The sequence below is a fragment of the Heloderma suspectum genome, chromosome 3, assembly GCF_057233095.1.
Source record: "Heloderma suspectum isolate Gila_16-S chromosome 3, 16-S_ref, whole genome shotgun sequence".
NCBI classification, from domain to species: domain Eukaryota; kingdom Metazoa; phylum Chordata; class Lepidosauria; order Squamata; family Helodermatidae; genus Heloderma; species Heloderma suspectum.
The window spans coordinates 212,722,222-212,737,406 of record NC_139460.1 but is presented as its reverse complement, the minus strand read 5'-3'; the positions used below and the strand labels follow the sequence as shown (position 1 = coordinate 212,737,406).

At 45.3% G+C, this 15,185-nt stretch overlaps 1 protein-coding gene across 3 annotated transcripts in view; it reads right to left on the bottom strand.

The window, feature by feature from the left end:
- The window catches only part of FAM241B (family with sequence similarity 241 member B), a 28,496-nt gene extending 16,716 nt beyond the window's left edge, over positions 1–11,780 (bottom strand). The window contains exons 1-4 of one of the 3 annotated variants that reach the window (XM_084845459.1): positions 11,722–11,780; positions 10,802–10,926; positions 10,005–10,133; positions 424–6,771 (exon numbers count right to left, since the gene is read on the bottom strand). In XM_084845459.1, coding sequence (XP_084701585.1) covers positions 6,490–6,771; positions 10,005–10,097 — 375 coding nt within the window. In that variant the 5' untranslated portion in view covers positions 10,098–10,133; positions 10,802–10,926; positions 11,722–11,780 and the 3' untranslated portion in view covers positions 424–6,489. Of the gene's footprint in view, positions 1–423; positions 6,772–10,004; positions 10,134–10,801; positions 10,927–11,721 lie in introns of those variants that run through there. The other 2 variants (XM_084845457.1, XM_084845458.1) reach the window with 2 other exon arrangements.
- Between the last annotated feature and the right edge of the window lie 3,405 nt (positions 11,781–15,185).

Genomic DNA, 15,185 nt, shown 5'->3' with positions numbered 1-15,185 from the left:
ATCACCTGCCAGACCAAGAATGGCCCATTGCCAATGTTTTCCAAACATCAGTTTATGAGGCAAATGACCTTGTAGTGTAAAGGGTGCATCAGCCTACAGTCCAAGAAGCCTTGCCTCAAATTCAACCTGCCATGGGAACAGAGTTATTTAGGAGATTAGGCCTGAAGATTAACACACCCTGGCAGAACACCCTCATTGTTCTCTTGTTGTAGGGAGCATCACTTCTATGGTAAATGTGAGAACAAGTTGCTAACAGGATTAGTTCTGTCACTTGAAATCACAATAGGGACTCCCAGCACTGAAGGACCACCTTTGACAGGGGTTTCTTCCAGAAATCCAGACCATTCATGGATGCAAATGCATAGAAGCCACGTGGCAAGAACAGCAATGGAAAGACATCGCTGATAACCGCGGGGTCAGGTTTTTCCCATCATTTTATTCATGTGCAACATAATGTCTGAGCCAACAGCTCACAAAACCTCAGCCACAATATGGATTTTGCAGCCTCATGGACCGCAGAACCTGCTACAGATGTGTTCCATAAGCTACTAGCTCACACATTGTTCTGCTCTTCAGCACGGATAGACTTAACATTTCACCATAGGCCTTCAAACTTCTCTCTCCAGGGTTCGTGAAAAGTCTGAGAGCGCCTGGTACAGCAGCATTACTGAAACTAAGCAACTGTGGACTTGATCAGCCTCTTGGATCAAATGCACTGATTTCTCCAAGAATTCAGCGCACCAGCTAACACTATTAGCATTGCACTAGTTTATGATAGTGCAACGTTATTTGCATTAGCGATTGCACCCCGTTGGATACTACACTGAATTCACACAGGCTTGCCTATGAACGGTACTGTATAGAGTGAAATTCTGTAAGACCACAGAATGGAGTAGTGGGTGCAGAATTCAGTTTCCTGAGAGCTTAAACTTTCTGAACAGCCTCTTCCTTCTACAGAAAAATCTGGCAAAGGGTCCTTATGCGCAAGTTAATTATTATGGGATGGTCTTAAAAACAGGCAAGGACTCCTTGGAGAACTGGCAGCCATTTGTTTAGATAAATTGTGGAACAGATTACAGCCATACGGAAGTGTTGTGCAATTATTTTAGCTAGGAGTAATTTCCGTTCTGTACCTTATTTTAGTAATCTGGCCAATGGTGTGTTACCATCGTTCTGTTTTCTTTGATATGGTGTTTGGTTATCATATCCATATATACAATTTTTCAGCGTTCATTTTCAATGCCACAGTTATGGATCAATTCTGAGGGCTTGCGGTTGACAAAAACTCAGCCTCAGGTTAGTGTCCCACATGAGCACCCTTGAAACCACCACACTACTGTGCTCCACCATCAATGCTATTTGGGGAACCATGTGGGAGATACCATCAGCATTTTGCTATCAGAGATGCTGATCTTACTGACCAAGAGCACAGTCATGCTCAATAAGGGTTTTTTTTTTTGGGGGGGGGGTACTTTGGACAAATACCACCACCACCACCACCCCTGTACCCATGCATGCCATATCACGAACATTGGTGGCTGCTGTTCAAGAAACACAGAGCTAGCAGAGTGGCTGTTTAAAATTAGATCCCGACCACTACTATTGCCTGCTCATTGATGTCTCGAGCCCTAGGACCATTCACATAAGTGACTGAAAAGCCAGAAGTGACGTTTCACTGTACTTTTTACAATTACATAAAAATATTTATGTTAAAGGAGCAAGAAATTGAACACCCTACACCGGGGATGTCAAACATAAGGCAACCTGATTCCCTCCAGATGTTTTAAACTCCAACTTCCATCAGCCCCAGCCAACATGGCCAAGGATAAAAGATTATGGGAGTTGTAGTCCAAACCATCTGGAGGGCACCAGGTTGCCTAACCTGGTGGAGACAATACCAAGCTAGAGAGACCATAGTGTGACGTGGTATAAGGCAGCTTCCTATGTTCTTATCCCACAGTATTCTTACTGCACACAATTAAACCATTTTCGAAGCCAAGAAATGACAAATGGCAGGCTGGCCTATTTATTCACAGGTCAATCCACTGTTGCAAAGGACCAACCCTGAATCGCTTCCATGCACTTGAAGCAAGCCAATGATCCCTTGCATTGAGGATATGAGGAAGGTAGACATCAGTAGCTAGACTCTGACAGCGTATCCTCTTTCAAAGTCTCCTTTCTCCCCTGCATGTATGAATCCCTGCTTGGGATTTACTCTCAGAAGTGATCAGTTGCAGTGAGTGATGGGACAAAAGAGGAGTCTGTGGAACTGATATTCACCAACTTAAGTTGCAGTTGACATTTTTGGTGAAGAAATATGGATGGAACCCTGTGACTCATTTGGAACTTGCACCCCTGCCCTACTCAGATTTCTTTCTTGAGACAGGCCAAAGCATTTATTTTTATTTATTTATTTATTGCATTTATACCCCGCCTTTTTTCCTCTTGCAAGGAACCCAAGGCGGCTGACATTATCCTCCTCCTCTCCATTTTATCCTCACAACAACAACCCTGTGAGGTGGGTGTTGTTTAAGCCCGCAATGTTCATTATATTGGATGAGTTTCAGTTACTGAGGCCTGAGGATGCGGACAAGGTGCTTGGCCAAGTCCGATCAACCACTTGTGTAATTGACCCTTGCCCTTCATGGCTTATTAAATCAAACAAGGAGGGGATGTCTGGCTGGGTCCAGGAGGTTGTAAATTCCTCCTTGAGAGAGGGAGTGGTGCCTGCCACTTTAAAAGAGGCGGTAATTAAACCACTCCTGAAAAAGCCTAACCTGGACCCAGAGGAGGTTAACAATTATAGGCCAGTGGCCAACATCCCCTTCCTGGGCAAGGTGCTTGAGCGGGTGGTTGTAGGACAGCTCCAGGCACTGTTGAATGAAACGGATTATCTAGATCCATTTCAATGGGGATTCAGGCCTGGTTTTGGAACGGAAACTGCCTTGGTCACCCTGTGGGATGACCTCTGCCGGGAGAGGGACAGGGGGAGTGCGACCCTGTTGCTTCTCCTGGACCTCTCAGCGGCTTTCGATACCATCGACCATGGTATCCTTCTGGATAGGTTGTCTGGGTTAGGACTTGGAGGCACTGCACTACAGTGGTTCCGCTCCTACTTGGATGGCCGATTCCAGAAGGTGGTGCTGGGGGATTATTGGTCTGTGCCATGGCAATTGTGCCACGGGGTTCCACAGGGCTCTATTTTATCCCCCATGCTGTTTAACATCTACATGAAACTGCTGGGGGAGGTTATCCAGAGGTGTGGCTGAGGTGCCATCAATATGCAGATGACACCCAGCTCTACCTCTCTTTCTCATCAAAACCAGGTGAGGCAGTGGCTGTTCTGAATCAGTGCCTGGGCACGGTAACGGACTGGATGAGGGCCAATAAACTGAAACTCAATCCAGACAAGATGGAGGTACTGTTAGTGGGTGGTTCGTCTGCCGGGCTAGGTGATATTCAACCTGTTCTGGAGGGGGTTGCATCAGGTTCGTAGTTTGGGGGTGCTCTTGGATCCAGAACTGTCACTTGAGGCACAGGTGAACTCAGTGGCACAGGGCACTTTTTATCAGCTTAGGCTGGTATACCAACTACGCCCTTATCTGGACAGAAAGAGCCTAGCTACAGTTATCCATGCTCTGATAACTTCTCGTCTGGATTACTGCAATGCGTTATACGTGGGGCTGCCTTTGAAAACGATCCGGAAACTTCAGCTGGTCCAAAATAGGGCAGCAAGATTGTTAACAGGGACTGGTCTGCGAGCTCATATTACGCCAGTACTTTTCCAGCTGCACTGGCTGCCAGTCCATTTCCGGGCCCGATTCAAGTGCTGGTGTTAACATTCAAAGCCCTTAACGGCTTGGGGCCAGGTTACCTGAAGGATCGCCTCCTCCCATATGTGCCTGCCCAGACCTTAAGATCATCGTCAGCGGCCCTTCTCCGTGAGTCCCTGCCAAAGGAAGTGAGGCGGGTGGCTACTAGGAGGAGGGCTTTTTCTGCTGTGGCACCCCGGCTCTGGAATGAGCTCCCTAGCGAGGTTCGCCTGGCATCTACACTGTATTCCTTTCGGCGCCAGGTGAAGACCTTTTTATTTTCCCAGGCATTTTAGCATTTTAGCTTTCTAAATTTTTATCTTTGCTGTTTTAAATCTGTATTTTAAACTCCTGCACTGCTGCTAGGTTTTATTGTGGTTGCATTGTTATATTGTGGTTTTAATGTTCTATATATTTTAAATTGTTTTACTGTGTGTTGTTTGGTTTTAATTTTTGTGAACCGCCCAGAGAGCTTCGGCTATTGGGAGGTATAGAAATGAAATACATAAATACATAAAAATTATTAGACAAAGATCAAACAAAGAAAGAAACAGAAAGAAATGTAGGCTACAGCCTGTTTGGAAAGAAAAGGGGGATGTATTAAGGATCAGTTTGCAATTAGTATTACAAAGTGTTGGGGGAGGTGGTTACAAATACTTTCTCCTTGTCCGAATTCTGTTCCTCCACACTGTTCTAGGAGGAGTCCCAGCACTAGCAGAGGAAGCAGTTTGTGGCAGTGCTTCCATCAAGTTATACTGGGATGCAGAAACGTAGCGTCAATTCCATTCAACTTGTTTAGTAGAAACAAGAATCATTTTACGTGTGTCCACTGCACAGACTCAGTCAGTGTTCCCCCACTGCAACACACATACACAAAGGGCATTATGAGACAATAGATTGGTTCACGCTTAAGGCAGCCCCCATATGACCATCTCAAGAGTCATCACTGAACAGCATTCACACAGAGGCACCATCTAGAAGAGCCAAGCCCCCACCATGGGGACTGCACAAATGAAAGGGGCCACATGGACACGTCCCACATGAAGGCAGCAGTTCTCAAAATGGCTCTTGCTCACAAACACTGCTTAGCCACAACCCCAGCGTGTGCCCCCTTAAGCTCCCAATGTGTGCAGGATTGGGAGCAGTTCACACCAGCAGTGTGAACTGGGCTAGTGGGGTTCTACAATCTATATTCTTACACATGAATCAAAGCCTCCATCAGTTTTGACATGGTATGTCAATCCTGTGACTGGCATGAATAAGAAAGCTTAGTGTTCAATCAGTCTTCAAACTCCTGCCCATTTTAGAAGATCCACGTAGACTTTTTCAAAGTAATAGGTGTTGCCTATGCCTTTCTTTTAAACCTTCCACTGCTAGCAAGCTAGCTTCTTTCCAGAGCCCTTCTGATATCTGCTTAGCTATCTCGTAAGAAATACTGGTCATGTTCAGACATCACTTTAAGCCATGGTGGCTTAATAACTCACAGTAGCTTATTTTTGATATAGCCCACGACGCCCCGCCACACGACCAGGCTAATAAGCTACTGTAAGTAGCTTACTAAGCTACTGTGTGTAAACAGAGTCATATCCCCACCCCCTGTCCCGCTGCAGTCCTCCCGCCTGAGCAGTGGCACTCTTTCACCCATGGACAACATGGCAAGCAGCCTGTTTTAATCTTCCACAATATCCCAATGAGAGGTCAGAAGTGTGGGGTGAAGTACAGGGGCTTAATTCAGCACTTCCAGCACCACCCCAACGGGCTGGTGGCTCTATAGCACTAGAGGTTTGCAGGATTGGGACCAAACTTCACACACAGCCTCCCCTAGTCAGGAGGCACCAGAACGCACCATCAAAACCCTGCATAATTACCCCACAGAAGGGACAATCCTGAGTGCAACAAAAAGGGGGTGGCACAAACCCTTGGGGTTTTGCAGCAGGACAAAACACTCAATTCCGTATTTCTCCCCATAGCCACTGCTAGCATATACACCTTTATTGTCCAAAATCAACAACAATAAAGGGGAGTTGCGCCTTTCTCTCTCACACACACACACATTGCTGGCAGAGCCACTTCTATTCACTATAGAGCTAAAGCTATAGTGCTTCAGCTCTAAAGCAAAATTGTGCAAAAGCCACCCCCATACCCATTGCTGGCATGAAGCCTTTATTGTCTCAAAATCGCTAAAGCACTATAACGCTTTTGTGATACAGCAGAGTTGCGCATTTCGCCTCCCCCAGACATTGCACGCAGAGCCACTTCTGTTCACTATAGCGCTTTAGCGCTAAAGCACAATTGCGCAACCCACCACCACCAGTTTGCTTCTTCATGGAAAGTTGTCCAGAGAAGGAAAAAGGGGGGGCTATAACTCCCTGACAGTTTGCTGGAATGGGGCGAAATTGCAATGGTGGGGTCCCCTCATGGGGAGCCTTCAGATGCTGTAGTAAATGACTGCTCCATTACTACATTCTCAGTTGCTCATTTCTGTTCCCTATGAATTCTGTTTACAAAGGTTCTCAGGTAAGAAGTGTTCATAAACAAGCATGCGCGCGCGCACACACAACGGGGACACATGACCCAAACACACAAACGCACTCTCCAACACACACTGACACATCCGACAAGAAAATTTGGTTCTCTATCCACCAGGTAGCAATCATGGCCTGTACCAAAGTTCCTGTCATCGCTGGCTTAAGTGGGAGACAATGTAGATGAGGCCTACCAAAAGGAGGCCACGCACGCCCACCATCATGAGGAGGAACAGCAACAGGATGGACATGACTGGCTCCACCACCTGGTTGCCAATGTTCCAGGTGGGGAATCCCATGTTCACTAGCTGTTGATTGATGTCTGAAAATGGCGAGCGTTCCCCTGGCCTTGCGCCCTGCTGCTGCTGGTGGTACGGCTGTTGTTGCTGTTGTTGTGGAGCATGGCCTGCATTAGTCCTTGTGTTGAAAAAACCCTGTGAAGAAAAATCCAGAGAAAGCAAGTGAACCTCACGATGTTGTACCTATTTGATGGAAACAGAGATGTAAAAAGTAAAAGCCAGAAATGCAGCCATTTAGGCCAGCCTTCTCCAACCTGGTGCTCTATAGACATGTTGGACTACAGCTCCCAGAATGCCGCAGACAGCACAGCTGTAGTCCAACACATTTGGAGGGCTGATTTAGGTCATTCATAGAATCTAAGAGCAGTTCCTAGATAACTTAAGAAAAGCCATGCTGAATCAGACCAGAGGCCTATCTCATCCAGGATCCTTTTTTCCACAGCGGCCAACCAGATGCCTATGAGAAGCCCACAAGTAGGACATGAATGCAATAGCGCCCTCTCACTCATGTGCCCCAGCAACTGGTATTCAGAGGCATACTACCTTTGATATTGGATGTAATATATAGCCATAATGCCAATATCCATTGACAGTCTTATCTTCCATGACTTTATCTAATCCCCTTTTAAAGACTTTTAAGAAAGTGACCATCACCACATCTTGTGGTACTGAATTCCATAGTTTAACTATGCACTGTGAGAAGTATTTCCTTTTATCTGTCCTGAATCTCCCACCATTCAGCTTCACAGAATGACCGTAAGTTCTAGTATAATGAGAGAGGTAGAAAAACTTCTCTATTCACTTTCTCTACATCATGAGTATAATACACCTCCATCATGTCCAGTCTCATTCACTGTTTTTTTTTTTAAACTTAAAAGCCTAAACGTTGCAACTACCATGGAGGTAGATCTGGGAGAGAACAATGCAAAACCTACACAACTCTATGCAGCACATTCCATAGCCAGCATTTAAGCATAATCCTATGCATGTTTAGACAGAAAAAAAGTCCTGCAATTCCCAGAACGCTGGGAGTTGTAGGACTTTTTTCCTGTCTAAACCTGCATAGGATTGTGCCCTAAAAGTATGTACACCCCATTTTATCCTTAAAAATAGCTCAATGCAGCTAATGTATGGCATTCAAATACAAAACAGAAAAATATGAAAATAAAGTAAAATAAAGTAAAAACATGTAAAAACAATCTACCTTTTTTTTAAAAAAGCCAGTATTCCTTCCTATGACAGCTAGAGTTTTGGCATCTAACTCCCTGGAATGCACACCTACATAGTCAGAAGTATGTGATAAGATAGTAATGCCTGAGGCTTCAATCCCATACACACTTACTCAGGAGTAAGCCCAACTAAACTCAGTGGGACTTATTTGAGAGTAAATATGCACAGGAATAAGTGTAGTAGTGTTCACCCCAGAATATGTAGCCTTCACGTGCCCAAAGTACCATGCAATCTTTTCACTAATCTTTACAGCAGGGATGAGGAAAGTGTGGGCCTCCAGATGTGAAACTACAACTTCCATAACCCCTTACATGGTGGATGGGGCTGATGGGAGTTGCAATCAACATCAGAAGGGCATCACATTCCCCACCCCTGCTTAGCAGCATCCACGTAAGGTAAGCAAGCTAATGTCATCACCATCCTTGTGTCCCTTTTAGAGATAAGGAATGGAGAGATTAATGGTGGTCTGTCCAAGGTCTGATTCACACATGCAAACACATACAGTTGAATGTGTGAATTCACTCCACTGAAAAGCATTATATCTGAGGCGACTGTACTTTCATATCTCTGATTGTCCACTTATACATGTTAGTTATCACTTAATGTAGCAATCATGACGAACAGGCATGCTGGAACAAGCCCCAATTTGTGCTGCCCCAAATTTTCATGGGATGTATCTTGGTTCCAAACCCCACAGACTAAGAGCTCGGGTAGCATAGTGCTAAGAAACTGAGCTATGAACTCACTGGGTGGCTTTAGGCGAGCCACTCTCTCTCATCCTCCATCCCCATCTGCAATGTGAGGGATAATAATACCAACTTTTGTTGTAAGGATTACAGTTAGATAAAGCACGTGAAGCACTTTGACACTTTAACAGTTGGAAGGGCTATACGAAAATATTGTTATATGGCAATTATATATCCAACAGAACACATTAAAATTTTCCCATTGCAAATGGTGCATCATTTTCCAGTGGGAAGACATTTAAAGTTTTTATATACTGCTTCTGTCTTAAAATATTCAAACTGTAATACAAACACAAAAAGAAAAACAGTTTGCACAGCAGCACCAGCAAGAAGAAACCAATAAAGCAGCAGCCACTAATCACTCATTAAAAGCAGTATAGAATCAAAGAAGTCTAAGGCTGCAATCCTATACTCACTTGCCTAGGATTAAATTGCACTGAACTCAATGGGGCATACTTCAGAGTTGACAAGTACAAGACTGCACCATTAACTTATTATAAGCTGCCTAACAGAATGTTCTGCTTATTTTTCCTCAACTTCTAAAAAAAAATGTAATCCATGCGAAACCCTGCTCTCTGTGTTCTACAATGCAACACTAAGGGTGCTTCACACTTCATGCTTTTCCTTCAAGAAGGACTTCAGTACAGGAAGATATTTAAAATGCAAGTGAGTCACATGGGATGATGTACAAGCGTATTTCACTGTGTATGCTTGAAAAACATGCAGCGATGGACTATGAAAAAACAAGCAACGAAAAAACAATGAACAAAACATGCAACACTGGATGATTTGTACACAGACTTTGTGCTTGCATTATTCAAAAAGCAATGCTCAAAGGCAGCATGCTTGTATAGCGCAGTCGCTGGGAAACAGCAGGAGAAGGCCACTGCCCTCATGTCTTACTTGTGAGCTTCTCAAAGGCATCTGATGAAATATAGGATGCTGGACTAGGCAGAGTGCTCGTCTGACCCAGACCAGCTCAGTGGCAGAACACATTGGCAGACATTGGCAGAACACATGTGGCAGACATAGCTCAGTGGCAGAACACATCCAGGCAGAAGGTCCTAGGTTCTATCGCCAGCATCTCCAGGTAGGGCTGGGAAAGACTCCTGTCTGAAACCCTAGAAAGCCGCTGCCAATCAAGTGTTGACAATACTGGACTAGATGGACCAATGGTCTGACTCGATATAAGGCAGCTTCCTATGTTCCTATGACTCTCCTTATGTTCTTCTTAATGATGCATACATTGGAACTGAAAATAGTCCCGTCTGGAGAGATCAGCCAAACTGCATAATTAAGCATCCATTCATGGCAGAAATATTGAAGCCTTTCAAGTTCCTCGCATAATCATTCTAAGCCATTGCAAAACAAAACGTTTATGTCTTTCCTCACCAGTCGAGATGAGTTCTCCCTATTCTGAGTGCTTTGTCTCACTCGAGGGTCATCGTCTTGTACAATATCTCCATTGGCCAAAATCCGAACCATTCTTCTTTCAGATGTATAGTGTTTGCCTTGCCACACCTGTAACATACAGGAGAAAGAGGGATGAACAAGACTAACTGCTCCCCTGGGGATAGAGGCATATGCGAGATGAGCTGAGACATACCACCTCCATGCACATGAAGCCAACCTTTTTACTCTGGCTGAGAGAGAATACCTCTTCCACGATGCTGGCCATCACCTCCAATGTTTATATATTTGTATTGTATTTTATACAAATCTCCTAAACAGTTAATCACAGCACCTTTCTAGTGAATCGAAAGGTTTCTAAGGGTGCAATCCTATGCATGTTTAGACAGAAAAACAGTCCTACAACTCCCAGAAATATGGGAATTGTAGGACTTTTTTCTGTCTAAACATGCATAGGATTGTGCCCTAACAGTTTAATCCAGGAGCGGGGGACCTATTGTCCTCCAGATGTTGTTGGCTTCCAACTCCCATCAGCCTTGACCACTGGTCATGGTGGCTGGTGCTGATGGGACCTGGAGTCCAACACCATCTGCAGGGCCATGGGTTCCCCGCCCCTGGTTTAACCCAATTGATTAATCAACAAATGGCTGCAGCCTAATAGCTAACTTAGACTGAAAAGTGAAGAAGCCAGTTTATTTCTCCTTCACTGAAAGATAAAAGAATCACAACTGACAGATCCAGTGCTGCATCTGCATAGAAATTTCAACCTCCCAGCTTACCTCTAAGATCAAACCTGGGAAATATATCCATAAAAGCAGATACAATGTAGTGCAGGGGAGCCCCAGGCTGGCATCGTATACTGTCTGACATTGCAGTGAAGTTGGGCACGGGGAGTAAGCACAGACTGAAAACCAAGGAAGTGCCATCAATACTTCAGGAGCGGGATGCACATCCAACTCCTCTCAAATACATTCAGACAATATTAATACATTATGAGGTACTAAGCCACAAACAAGGAAGCCCCCAGTTCAAATCTCATCTACAGCATGAATTCCCTAGGTGGCTTTAGACAAGCCACTATCTCTTTGCCCCGGCTCTCCATCTGCCATTAAGAACTACCTTATGGGATACCGAGAAAGCTTAAAGCACTTTGATCATCCAGGTAACACTGTATTAAAGTATTTAGTACTATGATTGTCAGACTGACTGCTCAGAGTTCAGACACCGAAGAGCAAGTCTGGAAATGTGAGGTGTCATAGAATGCTCAACCTTGCAAGGTGGAGGCAGCGGGAGAAGAGAGACACCTCCCAGCCTGGGAGGCTGCGGGAGTTGACTGCGGTCACACGCAATACGGGAGGGGCACTCTGCAGATGCTCAATGGCACACTTATTTCACTTCCTCCCAGGTTGACCCTCTGGAGCAGCTTCTCTAAGCACATCTGGTTCAAATAAATCCTGCCTTTCACTCTACATCAGCCTTCCCCAACGGGGCGCCCTTGGGCTGGGGATGATGGGAGTTGCAGTCCGACACGTCTGGAGGGCACCCCGTCGGGGAAGGCTTCTCTACAAGTTAAGCGACTTGCTCCCCCGTAGCACACACTTCGCTCGCTTCAAGGGGTTTGCTTTCTCTTAATGGTCGACAGCTGGCTTTCCAGCCGAGCTTTCCCTGCCAAAGGCCAGAGGGGCCCAAACTGGCTCACCGCTTTTCCCCTTCTGGGAGCTCCTTCGCCGCTGACGTCGAACTTCGCCTCTTTCCTCTGCCTGTGTCACGTCCACAGTTCCCTTCAGGCCGTCATCACCGGAAGTGACGCGAGGGGAAGTCGGGGAGAGACGGGAAGCAAGGCGGGTTATCCTCCCAGCCAGACGCTTTGCGAGGCTGGAGCAACCCCCTCTTGAGGCGCTAGGCTGAACTGCAGAATGCTCGGCGTAAGAGCAGCGTGCGTTGGCAGCGGTGCTCAAAGACAGACGGAAGCAGTTAGAGGCGGGTGACCCCGATTTCAGTGGGGCCGGGAATCCGCTCTGGGGTTCAGTCAGAGCTCTGAAGGAGCTATCCAAAGTGCCAGACCTATTTTAGGGATTGGGTTCAGCACCTCGGATAGGTCAGTTCTGCCTGGTTCTGACAAACCCAGAGCAGATTCACAGCCCCACTGAAATGGGGGCCAGCAGCCCCTACTGGAAGGAAGAGACCATTCTCCTTCTCTGAAGAGAGGAACCATAATAAGCCAAACACAGTCCACCAACTCTGAGTTAGTGCTTGCCAGTTCCTTGTCGCACATACCTTTTTGCAGTCTCAGGTGGGCACCCCCACCCTCCTGGAGATTATAGGCTGGTGGGCTGCATTCATCCTGATCAGCAGGCCTGGTGTGCAGGCCTGTTCAAGAGCAAAGCTCTGCTGAAATCTGGATGAAATGAAGCCCTGGCAGGGAGTCCTCAATATTTTTTCTCAATTGCTGGTAAAGGAATTTCACTCCAGTTTAGGCAATTTTGAAGTGTATGTGAGTACACATGAGATGTACAGGAAGCAACATTAAATGCATGTATTGACATGAGGACATGACACATTTTCTCAGTTCCAGCAAATGTCTTGTTCACTCAGCTGAAGCCTAAACTATGTTCATGCTTTCTGGAGCTTGACACTGATGTAGGCTGTCTCTTGGGGTCTCCTTTAACTTATCTCTCCTCTTTCGGAGAAAGCAAAACAAGATCCAAAATAAGTTTTGACAAAGACATGCTGTAGGTCCACATTGTGCACCAGAGTGACAGAACTAATCCTTTTAAAAGATGACTGCCTTCTTTTCTCATGGCAGGGGGTCTTAAAACCAAGGGAAAGCAGGCTCTAAGTTTTGGACTGCAACATTAATCCTTTTCCCTCCCACTGCCTCAGAAACAAACAATCGTTAAAGGGACACTGCAAAGCACTTTCCGTCACCCATTCAACTCACTTCTAAAGCTGACCAGAATGCTAAAGAGTAAAGACATATTTTGGTCTGTTGGGAAAATCTTTTGGGGATTCCATTTTCAACCCGGTTTTGGAGAATTTAAAATTAATCCCTGGATTGTATTCTAGTCCCCAAGTATAGTAGTAGGTTCTGTCAGTGTTCAGCAAGGTAGTAAGGTTTTGTTTATTCTTTATACATTGCCCAATAACCAAAGTTCTCTGAGAAGTTTACAATAAAAAATTAAGAGCGTAAAAAGAAGTCAAACAAATATAAAATCTTAAAACAAGATAAAACAAAAAAATGCATAGAATAAGAGTACAACCAAAAACAACTCAGCAGTAGCATTTGTGCAAGTTCTAAAAAGCAGGAAAGGATTTTAAGAATGAAAAATCGGGGGGGGGGGAGGACCACAGCATAGGCACCAGGTGAGCCTCTCTGGGAAGGGCATTCCAAAACTGAGGCAACACAACTGAAAAGGCTCTTTCTCTAGTAGCCACCTGCCTCATCCCGTTTGGTATGGATAACCAAAGAGGAGCCTCAAAAGATTATCTTAAAATCCTGGTATGTATGGGAGAAGGCAATCCTTCAGGTAAGGTAAGGTACTGGTATGTCCTTCATGGCAGCCTGAAGGCCTAACTAGACAAGGGGATGGATCTCCACCATCAGATCTCCCATCTCTTTAACTGTTAGCAGCTGTGGGGAGAAGGCAATTCAGATTAGGACCCTGGCTCTGAGGGAGACATTTTTAACACTTTCCCATATTGCTATTTCTCCCCCACCACCACCGCCGCCGCCCACCCTGCTCTGCACCGCAAGCTGCCCATTAAGGGGAACATGTATGTATAGTGAATGTACACATATGGCATGAGGCCATGCTACCTGAAAGACAGCCTTCTTCCATATGAGCCTGCCCAGGTTTTAAAATTTTCAGGGGAAGCCTTTCTCTTGGTACTGTCATCATCCGGGGCACATTTGGAGGGAATGTGAAAGAGGGCTTTCTTGGTGGTGGCTCCCAGGCTCTGGAACTCCCTGGCCAGGGAGGATAGGTTGGCCCCCTCTCTGTTGTCCTTCTGCTGGCAGGCAAATACTTTTTTTTTATCAGGCAGGTTTTATTCTGTTTCTGAAAGGAGGGTTAACTGGTTGGTGCTGTTTATTTCTTTTATTGTGTTTTTAATTTATTTGTCTTTATGTTATTAAGATTTTGTTTTTAATCTGGACATAATTGTTTGCTGCCTCGAATGCCATTTTGAGTGAAAAGGCTGGATATAAATTAAATAAACAGATACACACACACACAAAATTTCCCCTAATGGGACAAACAGTAGCTTCAGTGGGGGCATGGTTTTCACCTGGAAGACAGTGGGGGAGGGGGGGGGTTCAATCCACCTTCCTCTCCATGGGTGCTATTTGCTAGCATTTAAAGAGTCATAAGAATATAAGAGCCATGCTGGATCTGAGCCAGGGTCTATCTAGTCCAGCATTCTGTTCACACAGTGGCCAACTGCCTTCAGGAGCGATTTAGTGCGAAGTTAGAGCAGTCTGAGGTCCTTCACTACAGATGATATCTCCAATCCGCTGCCAACCAGCCATTTCCCTCTTGAAAAGCTGTATTTTTGACTTTTTTTTACTGAAAGCAGCTCCCTAGCGGTTTTACCACAGTGTGCCATCCCCCTCACCCCCGCATTAAATCCTGGGTGTGCCTGTGTGACCTCACAGTGACATTGTCAAGGGGGCAGGATGCCTCATTCCCTCTTATTTCCCCAATGGAAGTTGTTTTTCCCAATGAGAAAATCCCCAGGAGTGTGGCAGCAACACCACACATTACCATAGTACTGGAGACACTCGTTCACCATACGTAGCCTGCTTTTTATCTTTAACATATCCCCCCCGTTTTCTGGGCATGTTTACTCAGAAGTAAGAAATAAATCTTCCTCTCCTGCAGTGAAAGGGTTAAAGGCTAACTTCAGTAACTCTCCCTAAAGCACTCTTTCACTTCTCAGATGCTCTGTTAATGTTGTGTCTGTAGTTTCTCAGTTATGTCCATTCTCTGCTTTATGGCTTTATGGCGGTTGGGGGGGGGGTGTTATGGGAGCTTATTTTATTTAAAATATTTGTATCCTGTCCTATATCATTACAATATCAGGGTGGCGTACAGATAAAATCAATTTAAGCAATATAAAACAATAATTTAAACAGCTAAAAACATATTAAACCATTAAACAAGC